The sequence below is a fragment of the Struthio camelus genome, chromosome 1, assembly GCF_040807025.1.
Source record: "Struthio camelus isolate bStrCam1 chromosome 1, bStrCam1.hap1, whole genome shotgun sequence".
Classification (NCBI taxonomy): Eukaryota; Metazoa; Chordata; class Aves; order Struthioniformes; family Struthionidae; genus Struthio; species Struthio camelus.
In genome coordinates, this window is record NC_090942.1 from 203,851,452 (window position 1) to 203,872,998 (window position 21,547).

The following is a 21,547-nucleotide window of genomic DNA, read 5'->3' on the forward strand; positions in this document are numbered from 1 at the left end:
GGGACTGGTTTTAGTCAGTATTTTCATGAGTGATCTGGAAAAAGTGTTAGCACTCTCCATGCTCAAGGTTGCAGGTGACACTAAGATCTTTAGATTACCATTGCATTTGGCCACCTTAAGGAAATGCTGACAAATCTTATGAAACTGAGTAGAGAAAAGGTAGCAGAAGAGTAGCAACAGAGATCAATGTCAAGAAACATAGACAGGGAAAAACAATCTGAATTATGCCTACATGATTCTGAAGTCGCAGTAGGCAGTTAGAACCTGAAGAAAATCATGGAGTTGTCCTTAACAGTTCTATGAAATCGTTGATGCAGTGTGCATTTGCAGCCAAAAAAAAATAGGCCAGCAAAATGTTGGTCATCATTAGGAAAAGTGTGAGAAACAAGCGGGAGGGTATTGTTATCCTGCTGTATAAAGCCTTGGTGAGCCCACATCTTGCACAGGCTCGAACTGCAGGCAGCGCTTATCTCAACAGGGAGGTAGTGGGACCAGATAAGGGGCAGAGGAGGGTGACTAAAATGATCAAGGAGTGGAGAATGACTAAAATGATGGAGCAACAGCTTGAGAAGGAGAGACTGTAAAGGCTGGGGCTTTTTGATTTACGGAGGAGATAGCTCAGGGGAGATAACACAAGTTATAAAGTCAGGAAGACAGTAGATAGCTGAGTATGAGACTTTTGTTCTCTGCATCCTGCAATACAGGAAGGGAGAAGCTTGGTGAAACTAGTAGATCACTTTAAAGCAAATAGAAGAAAGTACTATGTTACATTGCGGGCAGTGAACTTCTGGCGTTGTCTGCTATGGAGACCTGTGGGGGCAGGAAGTATCAGCAGTTTCATACAGGGTTTTGATGAACTGGGGGACAACATATTGGGCCAGAGGACATTTCTTGGGGAAACCTGAATAGCTTTTGTCTCTGAGCCATTGCATTCATTTTACTTGGTTTGGGGAGATGCCATATGTGTGTGTAAAAAATAAATAAATAAATAAATTTTGAAAGTTGAATTTTGAGAAATGGAGAGGGAGGTAAATTGCCTCATAATATTTTATTTTGTCCATCCTTCAAGCCTCTGAGATAGATAATGAAGGCTAAACATATATATATACGTATAAAGAAAATGTGTGTGTGTGTATGTATATGTACACACATACTGCTACTTTGTGATAGATTTATTTTTGGGGAAAAAAGGTTAAAAGAATAGATGATAAGCTATTTAATGTGGTGAGATCTATCTCATACAGTAAACTACAGTATCTCATACCCTGTCTACACTGGTTAAAAGGCAAAATGGTTTGAACAGGTGTGCTTTAGGTAAATGCAGAAAGAAACTATAACCTCTATATTTAGAGTTTGTGTGGAAATTATTGATAAAGAAGTAAGTTTTAAAAATTTTACATCTGCTCACATCACAGTTTAACAGTATATCCACATATTATTTATCTTCAAAATGTCTGAAAATAAGCATCTACAACCACTTTGTCATTCCGCGGAGGAACGGACGGCATAATGGAAAAGTCTAGAATACTTGCCGGAAAGTATTTACTTTTGAAATGTGTAATTATTTCAAATATTATGAAATTACTAAGCCTGTTGGTAAAAAGGTAATGGAGAAGGTTATGATGGTTATAATAACGTGGCATTGGAAGCAAAACTGGTACTCTGATGTAATAGTTTGTTCTGATATTGCAAGTATGATTTTATTTCTTGCTTGTTCCACTAGCTGAACCTCAAACTTTGCAGTCAAAATGTCATAGTTGTAATTGCAGGTGGTATAACTCACCACCAGGTTCCCGTGTATAACCCTTGTCTCCCGAATAGGCTGCACATCAGGGTGTGATAGAGAATGCAAAAGAAACAAGCTCCTATTTCCTTAGTAGAACGTGCATCTTTGGTCTTCCAGGACAGAAATACAGACTTAAACACGGCAGGAAAAGCTCAAACTAGCATGTCAATGCAAAAGCCTAAGTAGAAATAATAATAATTAGCATTGAAATCCTAATTGTAGTAGCGACCATCTTGTACATTATTTTACTTAAAATGTAATTTGACCTTGTTTGATATGAATTCTATAAAATGATGGTAATGACAGAAACGCAGCAGGTCGTATGCATTCACGAATGGAACAAGCAAATGCAGTTTTGCTTTGATAACTTTATTAACCTCAACTTTGCATATAATTTTGAGGGGGAACAGAATCTGCTGTTAAATTGCAGAGTTTAATTTACATACAGGTTATTTTTCATATTTCCTTTCTAAAGTCAACTGCTTTTTACAAGAATCTTTTTATTACTATTATTTAGATGTGGTAAAATTGTGTGGAATAATCATATTTGGCTACACAGTTGCTAGTTATCGTAATAGTCCTTTGAAATCTGTTTCATGTAACTGGATTTCAAAATCCTTTTTTAGATACTTTTAATGTCTTATACAGATAAACTGAAAGCTGCCTAAAATCCACAGGTCCCTGCTTTATGTAGATTTACGTTAATCAAGCTTTGTTTTAAAATGACGGCTTTCTAAAGTGATTTGGTAGACTGAAAATAAAACAGTTATAAAACAATATTTTCTGTATTCTTTTTTTAAGTAGGTTATGGTTATAGAAGGTCATGCAAGTTTTTTTTTTTGTGTGTTTTTTTTTAAATATAAATTGATTAGACCTCATACTTCCCAGAAAAGAAGCTTTCTGGGATGCAGAACTTGTTTGGTTTTTTTTTTAATCCTTTGTGAAGATCTTCATATTCCCACAACAAGCTGGACCTAATGTGATTCCTCTCCCAGGAGTGGTGGCAGCTGAGATCTAGCTTGAGATAGGTCTGTGCTCCGAAAGTTGCTGCTACATTTGCATGTATGAGAGGTTTGCTGTCACTTGACTCTGGAAGTCAAGTGTTCTATAGAAGTGCCTGAAAATTGACAGCTAAACCACAGCATTGAAATGCTGTGACCACTTAAAGTGCTGTAAAGTGTTTGTGTATAAATACAGGTACAGTGCCAGGATTTGTGGCATGTTTGGAGATCCTGACTTGACTGCACAAGATGACGAGCATGCTTGTAGGAATCAAAGTGGTTATGATTTCTGAATAGTTTACCTGCTACTTGAAGTTCTATTAAATTTAGTGGGAACAGGGAATGCACAGAACCATTAAAATTAATTTTCTACTTTGGTGATATGGTTACAGTAAGGCTACACTTGCTGTAGCAGCAACAGAATGGCAGTGAAGTACACCTTGTGGGGGTAAATGGTGGGCTCTTTGTGCAAGTTAAATGCAGAAGGGGAGTACCTGTCTAGGTGAGCTAGAATACATCTTGTTCTGCCTAGGTATTAATGATGAGCTGGTTGATAGCTTATGGATGAGGATTAGTGGGCAGACCAACATGGGTGGTAATGTCAATATCTTCTACAGACCGCCTGATCAAGGAGTCCAGGCAACTGGAAGACACCTCACATACTCAGGTTCCTGGTGCTCTTGGGGTACTTTAAGCACTCCAGTATTTGCTGGAGAGGTTCCACAGCAGCAGAGCAAAAGAAAACCAGGATGTTTTTGGAGTGTATTGATGATAACTTCCTGATACAGGTGACTGAGGAACCAATGAGGGGAGATCTTTGCTGGGCATGGTGCTTGCAAACAAGGAAGAACTCGTTGAGGATGGGAAAGTTGAGGGGAGCTTTGGCTACAGCAGCCATGAGATGGAGTTCAGGACCCTGCGAGTTAGGAGCAAGACATTAAGCAGAATCACAGCCCTAGACTTCAGGAGAGCAGAGTTTTACCAGTTCAGAGATCTGATTGGGAGAATCCCGTGGGGTACAGCCCTAGAGAGAAAGAGGGTCCAGGAGAGCTGATCAGTTTCCGCCCCCTGAACAGGATGCACCCACGAGGCAGCTGGCTGATGTCTTTGGAGAATAACTCTTGATTATCTTTGAAAGGTCATGGCACTCAGGAGAGGTTCCTGAGGACTGAAAGAAAGTAAATGTCACTGCTGTCTTCAAGAAGCAGGATTCAGGAAACTACACGACTGGTCAGCCTCACCTCAATCCCTGGGGAGGTAATGGAGCAAATAATCCTGGAAATCATTTCAAAACATGTAAGGAACAAGAAGATGTTTGGGAGTAGTCAGCATGCATTTAAGAAGGGGAAGTCATGACTGACCAACCAGATAGCTTTCTGTGATAAGATGACTGGATCAGTTAATGAGGGGAGAGCAGTGTTTACCTTGATTCTAGTAAGGCTTTTGCTACTGTCTCTTACAGCATCCTTGTAGACAAAGTGAAGAAGGACAGGCTAGATAAGTGGGCGGTGAGGTGATGGGACAGAGTGAACCCTCCGCAAGTTTGTGACCATACAAAACTGGGCGGAGTGGTTGATACACCTGAGGGTTCTTCTGTTCAGAGGGACCTTGACAGACTGGAGAAATGAGCCAACAGAAATCTCATGAAGTTCAAGAAAGGGAAATGCCAAGTCCTGCCCCTGGGGAGGAATAACCCTATGTAACAGTACATGCTGGGGGCTGACAAGCTGGAAAGCAGCTTTGCAGAAAAGAACCTGGAAGTCCTGGTGGGCAACAAGTTGAACTAGCAATGTGCCCTTGCAGCTAACAGCATTCTGGGCTGCATTAGGAGGAGGGTTGCCAACAAGTGCTCAAGAAAGGCAGTTGTTCACCTCTCTTTTGCACTGGTGAGACCACATCCGGAGTGCTCTGTCCAGTTCTGGGCTTCCCAGTACAAGAGAGATGTGGACATACCGGAGTGAGTGTAGCTGAGGGCTGTAAAGATAATTAAGGCACTGGAGGGACACACAAGGAGGGGCGGAGAGAGGTGGGATTGTTTAGCCTAGAGAAGAGAAGGTTGTGGGAGAGGTCTTACCAGTGTGCATAGATACTTGATGGGGGGGGGGGAGGGGGAGAAGTAAAGAAGTCAGAGCCAAACCCTTCTCAGTAGTGCCAAGTCACAGAGAGGAAATGGGCACAAACTCAAACACAGGAAATTCCATCTGAGCATAAGAAAAGAAAAAAGTTCACTCTGGAACACTGGAAAGGGAGCCTCCTTCACAGAATCACAGAATGCTTGAGTTTGGAAGGCACCTCTGGAGATCATCTAGTCCAACCCCCCTGCTCAAGCAGGGTCCTCTGGAGCACACTGCACAGGATCACATCCAGGAGGGTTTTGAATATCTCCAGCGAAGGAGACTCCACAACTTCTCGGGGCAACCTGGGCCAGTGCTCTGTCACCCTCACAGCAAAGAAGTTTTTCCCTCAGGTTCAGACAGAACTTCCTGTGTTTCCATTGGTGCCTGTTGCCTCTTGTCCTGTCACTGGGCACCACGGAGAAGAGTCTGGCCTCATCCTCTCGACACCCTCCCTTCAGATACTTGTACATGTTGATGAGATCCCCTCTCAGTCTTCTCTTCTCCAGGCTAAGCAGGCCCAGCTCTCTCAACCTTTTTTCATAAAAGAGGTGCTCCAGTCCCCTCATCATCTTTGTAGCCCTCCACTGGACTCTGTGGCCTGTCAGCCTCACCTCCATCCCTGGAAAGGTGATGGAACAGCTCCTCTTGAAGGTCATCACTAAGCATCTGGAGGACAAGAAGGTGATCAGGAGTAGTCAGCATGGCTTCACCAAAGGGAAATCATGCTTGACCAATCTGATAGCCTTCTATGACGGAATGACTGGCTGGGTAGATGAGGGCAGAGCAGTGGATGTTGTCTTTCTGGACTTCAGCAAGGCTTTGGACACTGTCTCCCATCACATCCTCCTAGGTAAGCTCAGGAAGTGTGGGCTAGACGAGTGGACAGTGAGGTGGATTGAGAACTGGCTGGATGGCCGAGCTCAGAGGGTTGTGGTGAATGGCGCAGAGTCAAGTTGGAGGCCTGTGGCTAGTGGTGTCCCCCAGGGCTCAGTCCTGGGTCCAGTCTTGTTCAATATATTCCTCAATGACCTGGAGGAAGGGACAGAGTGCACCCTCAGCAAGTTTGCTGATGATACTAAACTGGGGGGAGAGGCTAACATACCAGAAGACTGTGCTGCCATTCAGAGGGACCTGGACAGGCTGGAGAGGTGGGCGGAGAGGAACCTCATGAAGTTCAACAAAGGCAAGTGCAAGGTCCTGCACCTAGGCAGGAATAATCCCATGCACCAGTACAGGCTGGGGACTGACCTGTTGGAAAGTAGCTCTGCCGAGAAGGACCTGGGAGTGCTGGTGGACAACAAGTTAAACATGAGCCAGCAGTGTGCCCTGGTGGCCAAGAAGGCCAATGGGATCCTAGGGTGCATTAGGCAGAGTGTTGCCAGCAGGTCGAGGGAGGTGATCCTGCCCCTCTATTCAGCCCTGGTGAGGCCTCACCTGGAGTACTGTGTCCAGTTCTGGGCTCCCCAGTACAAGAGAGACATGGCACTCCTGGGGAGAGTCCAGCGGAGGGCTACCAAGATGATTAGAGGGCTGGAGCATCTCTCCTATGAAGAAAGACTGCAAGAGCTGGGCCTGTTCAGCCTGGAGAAGAGAAGATTGAGAGGGGATCTCATCAACGTGTACAAGTATCTGAAGGGGGAGTGTCAAGAGGATGAGGCCAGCGTCTTCTCCGTGGTGCCCAGCGACAGGACAAGAGGCAATGGGCAGAAACTGAACCACAGGCAGTTCCATCTGAACCTGAGAAAAAACTTCTTCACTGTGAGGGTGACAGAGCATTGGAACAGGTTGCCCAGAGAGGTGGTGGAGTCTCCTTCGCTGGAGATATTCAAAAGCCGTCTGGACGTGATCCTGGGCAATATGCTCTAGGTGACCCTGCTTGAGCAGGGAGGTTGGACTAGATGATCTCCAGAGGTCCCTTCCAACCTAAACGATTCTGTGATTCTGTGATTCTGTGAATGTAAAAGCATTCAAAATGCAAGAAATCCACTGCTAAATGCTTTCCTGGGCTGCTTTCCTGTTGTGTTCAACTGAAAAAAAGTGTTGTAAAGGTTCATCACTCCATAAAGAGTTCCAGCGAAGAAATGTTGACTCAGTTACTTTTTGAATATGTAGCAGCCAGAATCTAGTCAGGAAGTGGGAACTCACCACTGAAGAGCGATGGCCTTCAAACTTCATTGTTCAGTGATTTTTCATGCTTGGTGACCACTGGTAGGCTCCGTACTCGCTACTGAGGTGGCTTAATGCCACTCTCTCTGATGCTATTATAGGAAGAAGGCTTGCTTGTTGCTGAATATTTAATATCTTTTACGTTCTCTATGTCGAGTTTAAATCTTTGGCTTTTATCTTACGTTGTTGTGCTTGTGCTGCCGTGTTAGGACTGTAGCACTGTGTGCATACTGGTTGCAGTGCTTTACTTAAAGTATTGATTTGGTTGTTTCAACTCACAGTGCTAATAAATCCATGGCCTTGGCAGCAATTCCAATTGTCAGTGTAAAGAGAAGGTGTTTTGGAAGATAGTATTTTGGAGAGCGTTTCCTAGAAGGTGATACAGGTGAGTCGCTACCTTGGCATATCCGAGAGTGCCAGCGTTTAAATATGGGTAAATGAAGTTGTGCACTCAGATTAAAATGAGCACATGTAGGAGCACAGATGGCCGGCACAACACTGTGGAAAAGCACGTAGAAAAACAATGATCCACTGGATTTAGACAGATAAAACTTCCTAGCTTGCTGTGTACAGACACTCAGGGGGTTGTGTCATATGAGTGCAACTTTTTAACCATGAGCTACTAGACCATGATCAATTTGTTTGAGTGTCAATATTGTCTGTTGGGGAGACAGTCTAGTGTGTGCTTATCTTTGTAGGGTTCCTTAAGACTTCATAGGCTGGTCAAGTAGTTGCTATATGTTGTCTGAATGTATATTTCGATTTTTTAATGCCTGTTGCTTGTCGGTTTTTAATACAATGTAACCTTTCTAGGACAGGAATTAACAAACTGTCATGTTCTGATCAGGTTGTTACAAAAGATGTCTAATGAAGTTCAATTAAGTTGAAAATCAGATTAGTAGCAACCTTGTTCAGGTGCTCAAGCCTCTGAATAAAGGTGTACTGTTTGCTGCAAATGAGAAGTGTGATCTTCTCTACAAAAGGACACGGGAATATACAGTATCACTTAAAATGCACTGAAGTGTACTCTAACCTTGTTGCACTCATTCTTTGAGAGACTGCATGATAGCTTTAAAACCGTATTTTACCTGCTTACTGTTTGATCTTTTTTTTCTCATGGTAAATAGAATAGCTTCAGACCTCTCCAGGCTTCATAATTGACAGCAAGTGAAGTTCCTGTTTAATAGATTGTTTAGAGCTTAATTTCTCCTCTGTTCTTAAGGGAATTGGTGTCTCTGAGAAAATAATTGCATGCTTGATGAGGACAGAAACTTTATTGCAGTGATCCAACAACCTGAATACAATTGTGACCACTATACAAGCAACTGCAAGCAAATGGCCCATTCAGAAACCTTACGTAACTGTGTCAGGTTTGAGTTTCCAGCAGATTTGAGTTTGCCTTTTTGATTATCATCTGATGTGAGAGGAAGCTTAGAATTTCAGGTTCACAATAAACCTATTCAGTGCAACTCTTTTATTAGTTTGAACAGTATCTGCAAAGTTCTCTTCATCTTTGGCTTTACTAAAAGAAACTATTTAAACTTAACCAACAAGCAGGGATCCAGGAATTATGAGCAGAGTATCATTTTGTTTTGATAAGGAGCTCTATTACTTTGGGCTCTATCTGGAGCTCTTAAATGACCCTGTTTATCACTTCTACATCATGGAACTTTTAGTACAGTTCCATGCAACCTGTTTATTTTTTAAGAAGAGTTCAAATTACTTTTAACTCGTTTATATCCAGTCTGATGGAAATTCTAGCCCTGGGCATTCCTGCTACAGAGTCTATCTGAAGTTACACGTATTAAACGAATAACTTCATATTATATTAAATGTATAACCTTTTCCCCACCTTCATTCACTGAATAGGAAGGACAGAATAAAATGCTGATAGGTGGGAAAAGGTTAGGGTTGGAAAAGCATGGAGAGGTATTTTCTCTATGTTTTAGGAGGAAAGCTGAGATTTTGCAAGTATGGGATCCTGTTTGAATTGTGCCTGGTTCAAGAACAAGAACACAGATAGCAAGTAATTGTTCTAAAAAACAGATAGGGGAATGAAGGTAAGTTGTTTTTTGAAGGGAAAATTCCTGTTCCCATTTTCTCCTGGTGAGGCTGAAGTCTGTCCTGCTGATTGTGGGATCTGCTGGACTTATTCTCCCGTATTCTTGTTGCTCCCACACTGGTGGACTTCCGTGTGCTTTCTTTCAGATAGCTCTTGGGGATAATTCTAAAATTGCAGTGACGGTGGCTGTCTGCTCATACTTGTTAAGCTTCATACCATACTTCAGAACTGAACGTGCTCAATAGCTTTGAGGAAAGTTTTGATAGCGTGCATTCTGACTCAGAGATCTTTTTCAGAGTTGAAATCAGTGGGGATACTTAAGCTTTTTAAGTCTGCAGCTCCCCGACAGATATTTCAGAGCAGGTTCCAGAACTGTAAGTTGGTATTTGATGCCTTAGTTCTGGAGATGGTAATCTTGTCTTTTGAGGTATGATGTAATACCTACCTCTTCATTTCCATCCTGACTGAAAGAAAACCTCTTCTAATTTGAGGTTCTCTATAAAATGGAGAATAGGTCTTACTCCTCTGTACTACATTATCTTTCTGTGCGTGAATAGAAGTCTGCTTATACAAAGCAGAATCATCTGCTTTGTGTTAAATCTCCTGTGGTGTGTGGTGATCCATCTCCTGCTCTGGAGAAACTCTTGTACTTTCCTTTTCTTTATATGTGGGAGGGTATTTTTGTGTGTTATGGCTCACTGGTATATCTAAGCTGATTTATCTAGGTATTTAAAATAGATGATTTATGTGATTCCCAAGGTATTGAAGTACGATCAGTGAAGTTTGAAATGTATGGATGAATGCTATTAAGCTAGAAGACTTCTAATAGTGTTTTTTGTTTTTATTCCAGGAATGCACTCCGGAGAACCTAGATCTGAAAAAGAAGATTTTTGGTCAGTTAGATCTTATTATTGATGACAATGTTATCCTGAGCAGCTCAACCTCTTGTCTCTTACCTACCAAGTTGTTCACTGGCCTTAAACATGTCAAGCAGTGTATTGTGTCACATCCTGTGAGTACGTTGGCACGTTTTATTTCTATGTTACTAGTACAGCCATTTAATTATTCTGCCTCCCAAGCTCTTTCTTGCAGACTGAGAGATACTGAAGGATATTTGAAGTGCTTATATGCCACTGTGTAGTGTGTGGGGCCTGACTTTTCAGAAATGCTTTAATTTGGTTGTTCTATGAGCAACAGCGTAAACTAAATTGAGAGGATGTGTGCACCTTTTGTACCATTGACTCAAAATACTTTCCATGTAAGTCATTGTGCTTATACAGCTGTGTGTTACTCAAACTAATGTCTCTCAAAATAGAAGAATTCTGTATTTTGGAGTCAAACCTATAAAATTCCCTACATTCCCATTGTAACATCCATTAGTTTTTTCCAGTGTCCTTTTCCAGCTGCCGCTGGGTATCAGCGAGGACCCAAACAGGAAGTTGCTTGTGCATTTCAGCACATGCAATAGATAGTTGAAGGAGATAAAAGACAGAAGGTTTTCGCTCTGGTTTCATCAGACTTTGGATGCAGAAGCTATATACCTGAAGAGGAAAAGCAGGTGGATGAAACAGAATAAATTGTATTTGAAGCTAAATGTTCATGCTTTTTGACTGGCTGGGACAAGGCAGAGATGCATAGGTGGCAAGACTAGAGGTGGCAGCAGAACCCTCAAAAGGCTGAAGGGCACTCGTCTGTGACTCTGTAGAGACTGGTGTGGAGCTGCCAGGCAGCTTTATCACATCTTTGCTCAGCATGGAAGAGCATTTTGTCTTCACCACTGCCTTTCCGCTTCTGATTTCCACTACTGAATAGCTAATGAGTTTGCTAACCTAATGTCAGTCCAATATTTGACAGACCAGTTAGGAGGGTTGTTGTCATGAAAACCTGCAGTAACTGGAGACAGGTGCTGTTCTGCTGTCTGCAACTTGGTAAATGAATTTCATCTCGCTAGGACATCCTTTGGAGGTTGTGACTGGGAGGTAATTTCCCAGGCAACACAGAAGGACTTTCTTAAGAAAGATAGTATGCAGTCTAGAAAGGTAAACAGCAGGGCTGGGATGACTTGCCCCCTACTCATCTAGGAGTGTGAAGAAAATGCCAATTCCCTGGGCGTTCTCAAGAGTGGCAGTACAAATATCAAAATACAGCACTACTTTAGTGTTATGTCTCTCCATCTACCTAAAGCCTAATGCTGCACTATCAAAGGCTTTGGTCAGTCCCTTTCCTACTCTTATCTTGTGCTTTGGAGTGATTGAGAAGCGAAAGGAACAAAAGCATTGGTTTCTTTCCATATAATTTAGTTTTCATCCCCTTTTAATTCCAAAAAAGAAGCCAAGTTAGGCTTCAAAGCATGTATCTGTGCCTAGGCTTAGGCCTTCTTATGTCTAAAATTTGGTAGTCCCTTATCACTTATTTCTAGGGTCATCACTTTCTGTAGCGCGAGAAGAGATAATGACCCCGCTTCTGTGTTTCTGTGTTAAGTAGCTATGACCATAACTAAGATTTCTTACCAGATCATGGATCTCTTCATATTCTTACTGATTTATCAGTCTTTCATTTTATGTTACTCTTTCTTACTGTTTTCCCAAGTCAGTCGTACTGGTTGACCTGTTTAGTTTGAGCTGCAGTCTTTGTAAGAGCCACTTATGAAAGCATTTTTGATAAGATCTGGGAAGGTAGGTAATCCCTCCATAAACTTTCTGCGTTGCTGTTGTGAAAGTATATATTCCATGAGATGAAGTGACTTTTTTTCCAAAGTAAATGCTTCAGGTTGCCCTAAAATGCCTAATTATTCTGAAATGCCTTTGCAGTCTGATTGAGGCTATTTTCTTAGAAATCTTGGCTTTGCTTACTGAGAGGTGAGTGTACTAGTGAACCTGTGAGCCGGTGTACACTTCTAGAGACCTTTCCGTATCTGCTGTGTCAGGAAACATGCTTGCTTTGCAATAGCTGTGCTCTTTGGTGTGTTTGTGTGTGTGTGTGTGTGTGTGTGTGTGTGTGTGTGTGTGTGTGTTGTTTTTTTAACTGTGACCTTGCTAACATTTTGAACAAGACGGCTAGGATGTGGGGAGGGATGGCTGGAAGAAGTAAGCAGCTCAGGAAGAAGGTCTGAAAACAACAAGCGTGAAATTTGAGATATCAGAAAAATTGAAGGCTAAAGTTTTAAAGCCTCTGGCACAGATGGGTCTGCTGAAGAGAAATGGAATCAAAGGCCCAGCAGGCAGAAGCAGCTCATCACTTGACTTAACATAGCAATACGCTCAATAATTGGAAAAAGTAAAGGAAATTCGGTAGTGCAGCTGTATGATAGAAATGCACATGGTACTTACAGGCACAGCTGTTCTCTGCAAGCAGTTTCAGGCAGTGTGTGGGTAGAGCTCTTCTGCATAGCAACTTTTTTCTCACGTACTGTATAAACCTGCTAGGTCAGCTAGAAAATGGAACTAGAGGAGACTGTGTGCCAATGAGCGAAGTCCCTTGCTGTGCAGGAAGCCACATAATAACATTACCTTAAAAATATATGAGGTTCTATCTGTTAGGTTTTTTTTAACTCCACTACACCTATTGGAAGTTGTTTCTCTCTTCTAGTTTTGATTTCAGTTATATTATTGGTCTACTAAAATTCATTTGATATTTGCTGATAGCTTATTGTTTGTGTTTGCTTTGGTATATCCTTTCTTGGCTTTCATTTTGTTAGGCTAAGTAAGGTGAACTCTTCTACTCCCTTAAGAAAGGCTTTGCATTTCCCTTCTCATTTTTAGAAACCCTTCCACCTGCATTTTTACTGCTTTTAATTTTTACCAGCATCCATTATCTCACTACCAAGAAACTGTCTTCCTAAGTCTCCTCAGCTTGCCCATTAGCACACCCGTGTACTCTTTGTGCCAAGTGCATGAAATAAAATATTTCAATAAGATCACTGTCAAGAGTAATCTTGGAAGGAATTCATAATAGCCTCCGTCTCTCTCAACAGTTCACTTGTTTTCTTCCTGATTAGGACCTGTGATATACTTGCAGGTTAGAAAAGCCTTCAGAGAAGGCACCTTCTTTGGTGCTTGCAGTGTTTGGGGTCTTGCTGAATTGCCTGGCATGGTTTTGTGACTAATTGTCCATCACACTGTTCTCAGCTTTGCTGGTGGCACTGCCAAGGGGTTTCGGGTGAGAAAGGTTGTGCTGGAACACAAGGCACTTGAAAGGCAATGAAGTAAATGTGTCACGTCAGTAGTTACAGCAGACATAACCTTATGGCAGACTTGCATTTGTCAGTTCCTGCAGTAAAGGGGACCTTTAAATACTGAAAGGAAAGAACAGACAGAGAGGAAAGATTGCTCACGCACTGCTGTGACTAAGTCCTGTATTTGCATTTACATGAGCACGGTTAAAGAAAAACAGTTGACTATAATGGAGCATGGTGAAAGAATCAGTACTTAATTACCATCCTTCGTATTAATGTTATTTCTGATAGTCAGTTATGACATGTCAGGTCTGTCTGCTGGCTGGCAATGAGTGCGAGAGCGGCATTTAAGACCTTAAGAGTATGGCGTAAGGACTATTACTTTTGGAAGGAGCGTGCGTTATGTACTGCCCGGAACTCTAGAGACCTAAAGAACTTATAGCTGTTTCTAAGATGGTCTTTAGAATTCAAGAAGTTTAGTTAGCTGTGTATTACTTCAAAAATATATTACACAAAGGTCTTGGTTTGATAACAAATGATGTTGGGGAAGAGTAAGGAGAGGTAATTTTTTTTTTTTCAGTGGGTACAATGTTTGAAGGTAACTTGTTCTGTAACTTTTTTGGAAGTATGTTTTATGTGATATCTGTTAATAGGATTAGCATATATTAGGCTTGGGCTAGTAGCAGCTTATCTCTGAAGTGCTGCAGCTTACAGGTGGTGTGCAGCAATAATTTTGTTATAAATTTCATGAATGTCTAAAAGAAAACACTTTACTTTGCTCAGAAAGAGGTGTGATGGCCATGTGTTTTACAACAAAAAACAGCTTGAATATTGGCAAAACATCAGATATTCAGTATAAAGTCTTCTAGTACTGTTGGGCTGCACTGATCCTTAAAGCAGCTCAGTGAATTTTGCTAGAGTTAAACAGAATTAGATTTAATCATCCAAGACTGACTGTCTTTTTATTTGAATTAATACTTCAGCTCTTATTGCACTGGTGAATGCTTTCTGGGCCTAGAGATCAGGCTTGCTGTGTTCACTAGAACATACCTGCACTACTAAAAAATTACAAAGATACTTTATATTAAGAGGGTCTATTTATCTGTTGATAATTAAATCTGTTGATAATCAAAAGCAAGGCTTTTAACACTGTCTCCCATCACATCCTTGTAGGTAAACTCAGGAAGCGAGGGTTGGATGAGTGGACAGTGAGGTGGATTGAGAACTAGCTGTATGGCAGAGCTCAGAGGGTTGTGGTGAATGGCGCAGAGTCAAGTTGGAGGCCTGTAGCTAGCGGTGTCCCCCAGGGGTCAGTCCTGGGTCCAGTCTTGTTCAATGTATTCATCAGTGACCTGGAGGAAGGCACAGAGTGCACCCTCAGCAAGTTGGCTGATGATACTAAACTGGGAGGAGAGGCTAACACAGCAGAAGACTGTGCTGCCATTCAGAGGGAGCTGGACAGGCTGGAGAGTTGGGCAGAGAGCAACCTCCTGAAGTTCAACAAAGGCAAGGGCAGGGTCCTGCACCCAGGGAGGAATAACCCCATGCAGCAGGACAGGCTGGGGGTTGACCTGCTGGCAAGCAGCTCTGCAGAGAAGGACCTGGGAGTGCTGGTGGACAACAAGTTGACCATGAATGAGCCAGCAATGTGCCCTTGTGGCCAAGAAGGCCAATGGTCTCCTGGGCTGCATGAGGCAGAGTGTTGTCAGCAGGTGGAGGGAGGGGATCCCGCCCCTCTACTCAGCCCTGGGGAGGCCTCACCTGGAGTGCTGGGTCCAATTCTGGGCTCCCCGGTACAAGAGAGACAGGGCACTACTGCAGAGAGTCCAGTGGAGGGCTACAAAGATGAGGGGGACTGGAGCATCTCTCCTCTGAAGAAAGGTTGAGAGAGCTGGGCCTGTTTAGCCTGGAGAAGAGAAGACTGAGAGGGGATCTCATCAACGTGTACAAGTATCTGAAGGGAGGGTGTCGAGAGGATGAGGCCAGACTCTTCTCCGTGGTGCCCAGTGACAGGACAAGAGGCAACAGGCACCAATGGAAACACAGGAAGTTCTGTCTGAACCTGAGGAAAAAAACTTCTTTGCTGTGAAGGTGACAGAGCACTGGGCCCAGGTTGCCCCGAGAGGTTGTGGAGTCTCCTTCGCTGGAGATCTTCAAAAGCCATGTGGACACCATCCTGTGCGGTGTGCTCTAGAGGACCCTGCTTGAGCAGGGGGGTTGGACTAGATGATCTCCAGAGGTCCCTTCCAACCTAAACCATTCTGTGATTCTGTAATTAACATTCTTCTTTTGTGTTTCTTCTTGAGGTAAATCCACCTTATTTTGTGCCGTTGGTTGAAATTGTTCCGCATCCAGAAACAGATCCTTCAACTACAGAGAGAACATATGCTCTGATGAAGAAGATTGGTCAATCTCCTGTTAAATTAAACAAAGAGGTTGAGGGGTTTGTTCTGAATCGGCTCCAGTATGCAGTGATAAGTGAAGCTTGGAGACTTGTGGGTGTATGTATAATTTTTTTTTTCCATTTTTATGCACACATTGCCAGTTTTATAAATGTGACAAACAAGACTGTATATTTAAATTTCCTATCAAATTGTGTCTTCTTTGTTAAACAGTCCCTTTTGTACAAGAAAATAAAAACAAATATGTAAATTAAAAACAGTAGCAAGTTTGGACAGTAAAACAGTAGCAAGTTTGGACAGTAATAAACAGCAAAATTATGAAAAGGAAAGTGATATGATGATAACACTGCCCTTTATCCTGCTTTCTTTTCAGAATACAATAATTTTCAGGACAACCAAAATTAAAATATTAACAGCACAGAAATCAAAATACTAATTTTTTTTCAGGTTATCTCTTCATTTCGTGTTACTTTCTGAATGTTGCTGGCCTACTTTTCAGAGCTTATGAAAATAATATTTTAAATGCATTCCTCTTTTGCCTTTTAGGAGTTCTTCGGTTCAAAAGCTATTTGATACTTGTAGGTAATGACAGATTTCTCCTCCTCTTGCCCATTCAGACGTCTAGCTTGGAATCATCTGTTTGTGCCACTTCAGCTTTTCCCACAGCTACGTGTTCTGTGCTACAAAGTCTGATCTTTCATCAAGAAGAGCTGAATTATGAGTCTACTGCTATTGAGATTGTATTGTTGAGATTAACTGGAGTTTGAAGAGAGCTTTTTTTTTTTGTCATGCAGAATGTTTTGATTTTTCAGGCTGTTTAAAACAAACGTTTGCGCACAAAAATAGGTAAAGACTTTAAAACTAAAGTAATAGCATATCATAAACAAAGCAGCTATTCTTCCAAAGCAGTACCTAAACATAGTTGCTGGCCTCATTTTGTGTACCTTCAGTTAATTGTCATTAGCAACTCTATGCAACAATATAAAGTAGATAAGAATACATAAAGCCGTATTGTTAGGAAGTCATGTTAAGAACAAAGATTTTTAGAAAAAGATGGAATGAATAATAGTGAATTATGAAAGTGAGATGAAATTTATTCAGGAAACCCAAAACTCAAATTTGAAGTTGATGAAATACATATTTAAGCCTCTTTTAACACACCAATTAGCAAAATACTGCAGGAGTGGAAGCTAGCACTTACAGCTGAGTTCTTTTAAAAGAGTTCAAAGATTAATTGAGAAACTGTGGACCAGTAAATCTGATAATGTATAGGTATATTAGTATGAGATTCTGGGTCAGAGAGAGTATTGGGGAAGTAGTGCCTTAAGCATCTAGTAGGATTCTTTTATGTCTCTGAGAGACATAAAATAAATTGTGGAACTCTCTGCCATAGAAACCTTGGATGTTAAAAATGTGAATGGGTTCAAAGGATAATTAGGCAAAATCATGGAAATGAATTCCATCAAGATCTGGATGTGGAAGCAACCTCCGTCTCTCAAAGCCTCTGACTACTGACTGCTGAGAGCTGAGAGGATACATATCATTGAAAGTATCAGTCTGTATTTGCTGTTTGTTATGGAAAGATTATAAGAGTCTTTTATGTACTACTCTCAGAAAGAAGGTATTGACTTTTGTGTGAGCCTGTGCCATTATTATGAACCTTGATGGACACTTTTTGTTTGTGGGGGTGTGCTTGAAGCACTGACAGACATGCAAGTTGCTTTCCTTGTGCTTCATCTGAATTTTGAGTTATTTTTCCTCCGTGTTCTGTTTTTGTATAATTTTCCTGCAGCGATACGTGAAGCTTAGAGACTTGTGGGTGTACACGTAATTTTTTTCCATTTTTATGCACACATTGCCGATTTCATAAATGTGACAAACAAGACACATTTAAACTCTAACAACTTTGATGGCCTTATTTCCATTCCAAAAGTCTAGACAAATACCAATATATCAAAGGTATAGTTTCAGCTGTGCTACTTTGAGCTAAATGCTGTCTTTGATAGAGGGAGAATCATTGTAGATAGCAGAAAGGTGCAGGCCTGAGGCAGTTTCTATCTTTCCACTATTGTGCTGCCAACTTATTTTAATGCAAAATTGTTGGTCTTTTCCACTGTCAAAGTAGGAAAAATGTTTCTTAGTTCTGATTTTTCAGTCACTTTTCAATCCTTATGGTTAAGGGGTAAAATATTGAAAATATCAGCCTCACCAACTCACAGTCTTTGAAAAGCTCCTAAAATTCAAATTTTACTCAATGTTAATCTAAATGTGTTTTTCTTCCCTTGTTGTAGTAGGCTGCATTGATTCTTTCTGGTAATGAAGCTTTCCTTACCCTAAGAAGCTCTGGGGTGGAAGCTAAACTAAGAATATTTGCAGTAGTGACATAGCAATACAACATTCTTGTCCAAAATGACCCTATTACTAATCCTTCTGTGGTTAGATATGTAAATTGCTTGTGTTAGATTTGGCAATCTTAAGTCATCTTGGATGCAGAACACAGGCATTCTTACGAAATTGCCTGTGAATGCTTTGGTACTTTAATGCTAATGATTGTATATTACTTTTAACTATTGTAAAAGAACAATGGAACAGAACCATAAGACATAATTTCAAGCTCACTTATTTTATTACTGATTGTAAAGGTCTGAACAGGTATCTTTATATGTGCACAATTGTTTATTATTACCTGATCAGTATTCCTATTTCTGCTCTAAGTTTTCTTTGAAATTTTTTTAATATGGTGAGTGCTTGGAAAAATCTGCATTGTTAATAGAGGACTACTGTATCTGCACTGCACTGTATCGGTTCTTTGGCATGTAACAAAAACAGATATTTTGAATATGAGGGCCGTATGTGAACCAAGAAAGAAAATAGTGACAGTCTTGATAAGTATTGTGAAGTCACTTGAAATAATCTGAAATCAGCCCCTGTATGCAAACAGCTATCTATTTGTGAGGACCTTGAGAGATCAGCTTGAAAGTTCTCAGCAGAGTCCTCACATCAAAAATAGTTAGAGTAATAGCAAGGGAGTGGTTTTGCACATGCACATACATGCAGGTACAGCTGTGTTAATAATGCTTGTTTGGAAAACTTTATCAAGAATAGACTGAACAGCTTGCAGACTGTGTTTTAGTTCTCAAATGTAGCTTGGCAACTGATGACTTCCTAGTCCCTCTGTTTTCTTTAGTAGTGCTGTGTTGGGATGTATAATGGTGAGGCATGCGACATGGGTCATATGATGGGAACAGGCCATACAAAGCTATGATTATGTCTTCTGGTGGGCGCCGTATGAATGTGGGGCTCTGTAAGCAGTGCAGTACCAAAGCCTCTATCCCTTGCTGTGAATTCATGTGCTTAAGTATAACTGGTTGGTGGTTCGTGCATTGGGGTCACCAGCTTCTGCCGTATGGGACTAAGAGTAGGAGAGGCTGCAACACAGCCAGAAGTCTGAGGTAAGGCCCTGCCCACAGGTCTGGGTCAGGTTCAGCCTCTAAATGGTGTTCAAGCTGCATGTAAGCATAGATGCTGGAGCAGAGAGAGCAGTGTTACTCAGGGCAGGGTGACGAGAAGTAGCAATGAGCATCAGAGTGCTGAGGTCTCCAGGAGCATACACAAGCAGATTGGGATTTTGAAGCTGGGTGCAAAGAGAGTGCTGTGAATGTGGGACTGGGCCAGGCTTGGGAATGGGAAGCATAGAGTTAAGGTGGTGAAAAATTAGAAAGCATGGGGGTTGTAGGAAATCAGAATAAAGACTGATTTGGTAACATACAGTTAATACAAGTGCATGCTCAGAATTTTGTCTGTATGGATATTTTGGAATGTGGTTTAAAGATGCACACGTTTGACTATAGCAAAAGCTATAGATTCATTAATGGGTCTAAAAGAATGAATTCAAGAAAGTGCTCTCCTTGGAGGCAAACATGCTACAATGTTGGATCCAAATTAGTCTTTCATGTGACAAGATATCTTTTTGAACATTGTTTTGGCTTACAAGTCACAATAGCGCTCTCTGGCAGTGCAGGTATTTATGGCAGGAAATTTTTGCATCACTTATCTCTGGCTCCCCATGCTCCATATTTGTTCCATGAAAATATAGCTACTAGGAACACTCCAGTTGTTTCTTCGTCTGTGTATCTCTTTAAGGTCATGTATCTAAGAACTTGCTATATGAAGTTAACGCTGAAGCATCTAGCATGTATGAAGATGAAGTTCTTGTAGGTTTTTTTATTTATGTTTTTAATTCTTCTGTCTCTGTTAAAGTGTAGTAAAGTATGATGAGACTTATTGTGAGATACCGAGGCTGAAGATCCTTATTCCTCTGATCTTCCTAGTCTTCACAGCCCTAAAGTTTGGTATTATAAGATTGGAACTATTAGAATAATCAATAGTCAGTAGTATGAAAAATATCTCTGCTTTCTTTGTTATTCCCTATTATCATTTATTTACTCTTTCATGCTTCCATTGACGGTTGTCACTCGTGTATCTGATGTAGTTCATAACTCCTTGGAGCGGAAGGTTATCTCCTGTATTTGCCTGGAAAGCACCCGATGCACTGCTGATAGGATTACTTTTGCAGTAAATCCCATTTGCAGATTCTTAACAGTACAAATACTTTTCTTAGTAGCATGGAATTATGTTGCAAAAGGGTATTAGTTAAAAAGGTGGAGTCTATCTAGTTCTGAAGATACTCTGTAAAGTTTTAGTTGACTTCATCCAGAAAGTAACAACCAAACTGTTTCAGTGTTGCATTAGATCAAAAGTTTCAAACCATATTTTGAACATGTAGGACTGTCCTTTTACTGATGATTGGTGTCTGGAAGCTTATCTAAGCTTCATTTCTAAGCATCATCTGGAATTTGCAAGGGGGTCATGAAATACAGCAGCAGCAGTAGTGAGAATACAGCAGTTCTTCAGCCCTGGTCTCCTTTAGGAGATCCACTGCTTTTGTGAACCAGCTAAAATTATTGTGCGTGTTGGATCTTTGATATGTGTCTTAAGAGTCTATATTTTCTTCTATGTAAGCTTTTGATACTATTTTAATATATCCTTTTCTTTAAAACTAGATTTTCTTGTAGATTGTAGACACTGTAAAAGATCAGAAGAACGGGCAGCCCTACCATTAAGGGTTTGGATTTTTTGGTTAAGCTTTTGGAAAATAAACAAACAGTCATGATTTGGTTGTGTGTTCATTTTCACAGCCATCAGTTGTGAACTGGTGAAGCGGTTGGCTTCAGTCCCTAGCTTATGTATCTCTCCCTTTCCAGGTGACTAGCTTGGCAGTCCTTAAATATTGGCAAAACTTTTTATTTCCAAAGTCATTGTTGTTATTATTATTATAAATAATAATAATAATTGTATTATAGTGTTACCAAGGGGACCTTTACAAAAGATGAAGAATAAGGTAGGGGCTTAACCGTCTAGTTAGGAAGGGTTAAGGAACACCCGTTCCTTAAAAAAAGGAATGTCATTAAAGAAAGTTCAAAGAGCCAGAGAGAAAAATTGTGTTGATACCAAGTTTTTTTTATAGGGTGAGGTCAATGAGGGTGTCATGCAGGAGGATAATACAGGCAAGGAAAGTAAGGATGTGTGAAGTGTGTGGGAAAAGTTTCTTGAACATGATGAAATGGAAAGAGATAGAGTCGGTTGAGGGATTTAGGAGAAAAGTCATTTACTCAAAATGACAGGACTGGGAAAAGATCTCATCAGGGTGTGTGCTGAAGGGACTTGATCAAAATGATAGTGAGGGGAAGGGCATAACAAATGCTGCAGAGACAGAATAATTAGTCGTCATCAGAGAAAAAAGACTGGATCTTGGAGATATTATAGAGGATGAAGTGGC

At 41.1% G+C, this 21,547-nt stretch overlaps 1 protein-coding gene across 5 annotated transcripts in view; it reads left to right on the plus strand.

The window, feature by feature from the left end:
- The window catches only part of CRYL1 (crystallin lambda 1), a 66,210-nt gene that overhangs the window by 25,331 nt on the left and 19,332 nt on the right, over positions 1–21,547 (plus strand). For 4 of the 5 annotated variants that reach the window (XM_068930269.1, XM_068930268.1, XM_068930270.1 and 1 more), the window contains 2 exons: positions 9,983–10,144; positions 15,613–15,807. In XM_068930269.1, coding sequence (XP_068786370.1) covers positions 9,983–10,144; positions 15,613–15,807 — 357 coding nt within the window. The remainder of the gene's footprint in view (positions 1–9,982; positions 10,145–15,612; positions 15,808–21,547) is intronic. The other variant, XM_068930272.1, reaches the window with a different exon arrangement.